Genomic DNA, 3,216 nt, shown 5'->3' with positions numbered 1-3,216 from the left:
ATATATATATATGAGTGTTTGTGTGTGTGTGTATTCAAATGTATGACATAAACAAAGAAAAAAGAGATATACCCCCCCTAATCACCCCCTATATATCCTCATCCTCGTCGTCCTCCGCCTCTTCCTCCTCCTCCTCCAATGCTGTCTCATTCACTATCGAAACGAATCTAACTCAACCTTTAGCTTGACCTTCATGTTCACCTCTCGCTCTCACCTCATCTGACTGAAGCAGACCTTCATCTCAGCAGTGAATGCGACAACATGCTTGAAGACCTCCTCCTTCTGTGTGGTTGAGGTAGAAGCTGCATATACATTGGTCAAGGGTGAGCATCATAGACAAACCCCTGCGACCCAAGCCCATAGACTCGACCCTTCTTCTTCACTGCAGCAGTTTCCCTCCACAGGTCGTATTGGGAAGGATTTGTAGATCTTAATACCGCGCAATGTCTGGGATCGACTCTCCTTTAACCATTGAAATTTCTCCTGAAAAAAAAAGTTAAATTTAGTTAGAGCTGACATGTATTCACATCAAACTAGCTTAGCTCATGAATTACCTGGGTCGCACGGGATCTGTTGTCGATCCAGCACTAGTCATGCTGCCTCCTGTTGGTACGCTCATGTACATCGATGGTGGAGCGTTGTCGTCCCATTTCTACAGTCTATTCATATAATAAAATAGTCAGATTACATCTTCAAAGTGTAGAAAATTTTAAAGAATGAATGAAATCTTATTAGCCTCCGCTTGTATTATGTATGTGGGAGAGCTTGATTAAAGGGTCTTATGCCTCCACAGTCTGACCACTTGTTCTATTTTGCCCGCTCCTTCTTCTTTTGGAAGTCAAAGGAATCTCAGGCTTAAGCAACGTGAAAAAAAAAAACATCCTCTTTGAGCCACTGAAGAAACTGTCCCGATTTCTGAATATTGCTTAACAGGTCCAGGAGACGATCACTGCATTGGAGAGTGCAGTAAAAACTCTTATATCATATAAATTATTTTATTTTATGAAAATATTTTGAGGTGTACAATTAATCATGTAAGGGGCTACAGGGATTATAATGTTTTGTTCTATGATTAGCTTTACAGTGGGAAACAAAATTTAAAATAAATATATCCGTGAAAGAGTTGGATTTGCTATAGTTAAACACAATACTAGAAAGTGATGATTTAATGGATTTAACGATCTTCGACATACCTAACATTAATATGATGTTAAACGATCCAATTTTGAGCTGACCGAAGGTTGATTTGAAAGAAATTTGATCCAAAATTAATTTTCAAGCGATTATCGTTGTTCTAGCTAAATTCATAGACATGACCTACGTACTATATGTATAACATAAACTTTAAATGTCCTAGATTCTGAACATGTATAACATAAATTTTAAAAACACTAAGCCCTAAATTCACTGACCTACCCTATGTGCGAAATTAGATTGTGGATCAATCCTAATAAATTTTGATCCAACACGGTGTGAATCATTTATTGGCTTAAGCTTTAACTATATATAGGAAATTCTACTCTCAATTCTTATGTAATTACATATCGAACAACTAAAATTTTATTTTTTACAAACTTAGAGCCTTACGTTTATATGAAAAGTTGTATTAAAATACAAAGTTTTAAGTGTAGGAATTTAGTGGTTTGTATGTAAAACTTTTGGCTTTATAATTTTGTCAGCAATTAGAGCTGCACCAACTCTATCTACGGATTTATTCATTACACATTTTGTCTCTGACAAGAGCGACAACAACAAGCCTATATCCCACTATGTGGGGTAGCCTACAAGAATCCTTTTTCTCCACTGCATCCTGTTGAGTGTCAAATTTTTATTTAATTCTGATAGATTAAGATCATTTTTAACTGTCTTTCCTAACATAAGTCGAATCTAAAACTCATACTCTCATAACTAGATCATCAGATGGACGATGTTTAAAGCGAAGACTCTCTCCAATCTTATCCACCACTGGAGTTACACAAACCCTATCTTAGATATATTCATTCCACATTTTCTCTTTATGTGCCAAGCCACTCATCCATATAAGCATTCACGTCTCAGCAACACTTAACTTTGTTCTATGCTTCTCAAAAACTGTTGTTGTAATTTGCATGAATGTCATCCACTACTTTAATCGAGAGTACTCTTAGAAAATATACTTTCCTAAGGTATAATTAACTAGTGATGTTTATCTCTTTAGGGATACCTGACCCAATATTGAAATTAAATCACGTACTTTTAGGACTTCTGCTAAACAGTCTCATAGAGTATTGAAACAAATATTTTGCGACAGGATTTATCACAAGGTAATATTTTTATCCATCGGGGTGATATACTTACTATTCCTTAATGACACATTCGAGAGACATCTCCCAATAATTATTGCTCAACTATTTTCTCATAATCATCATCGCTCGGTTATTATCACATAACCTTCATCACATGATATGCCTCTCTAGACTATCATTTTCCAACAATCATCTATCAACCATTGTGATTTATCATCACCACCTGATTGTTGTTGTCGATCATTATTATCATCTTCCTTTATTTCTTAGTCTGTATTATAATCCCAATAAATCTAATATGTGATCCAAAATTTATAATCTCAAATTTTCTAATTATCACAAAGAGTAGTCTTTCATAACATCACATATGCAACAACTTATTTTAATTTTTGAACCACCCTCCTCTCCTTTTTGTTCTACTTTTCAAGTAATCTCATTGATGTAAAAACAACTTGCATTTGAGTTAATTAAGACAAAAAAAATAAATTAACATAAAAACACAATAATTAATCCTTAATATTAAACTTAAAATTTTAAATTATAAGAAATTATTTGCACGAACATATCTGACTTTTCTCCCTTTATCCATCTAAAGGAAGTGAATATTTTCTAATTCGACAACATTAGAACATGATGGAAGATTTACATATATATCAGTCAATTCTTATGCATTTACATATTCAACACATAAATTTTAATTTTTACATGTATACCTCCTTAATTGTGTATAAAAGGATGTATTTCACCTTTTATAAGTTAAAATAGTACTATTTTAAATGTGATATGAAATATTTGAATGGTATAAATATAAAATGTAAAGTTTATATGATAGATATGTGAATACATTAGACTTTGGTGGTATGTATGTAAAGTAACGTAGGGCTGTCAAAACGGCTCGTTGTTCGCGAACAGCTAGTGTTCGGCTCGTTCG

General features: G+C 33.8%; 1 protein-coding gene across 1 annotated transcript in view; it reads right to left on the bottom strand.

The window, feature by feature from the left end:
- LOC110026776 (pentatricopeptide repeat-containing protein At3g62890-like) overlaps positions 1 to 625 on the bottom strand; it is a 4,622-nt gene extending 3,997 nt beyond the window's left edge. Inside the window, exons 1-3 of the mRNA XM_020727887.1 lie at positions 555 to 625; positions 470 to 483; positions 215 to 302 (exon numbers count right to left, since the gene is read on the bottom strand). Of these exons, the coding sequence (XP_020583546.1) occupies positions 215 to 302; positions 470 to 483; positions 555 to 625 (173 nt within the window). The remainder of the gene's footprint in view (positions 1 to 214; positions 303 to 469; positions 484 to 554) is intronic.
- Between the last annotated feature and the right edge of the window lie 2,591 nt (positions 626 to 3,216).

The sequence above is a fragment of the Phalaenopsis equestris genome, unplaced genomic scaffold, assembly GCF_001263595.1.
Source record: "Phalaenopsis equestris unplaced genomic scaffold, ASM126359v1 Scaffold000400, whole genome shotgun sequence".
In the NCBI taxonomy this organism is placed as follows: domain Eukaryota; kingdom Viridiplantae; phylum Streptophyta; class Magnoliopsida; order Asparagales; family Orchidaceae; genus Phalaenopsis; species Phalaenopsis equestris.
The sequence above is the reverse complement of the archived record's forward strand: the minus strand, read 5'-3'. Positions and strand labels throughout refer to the sequence as shown.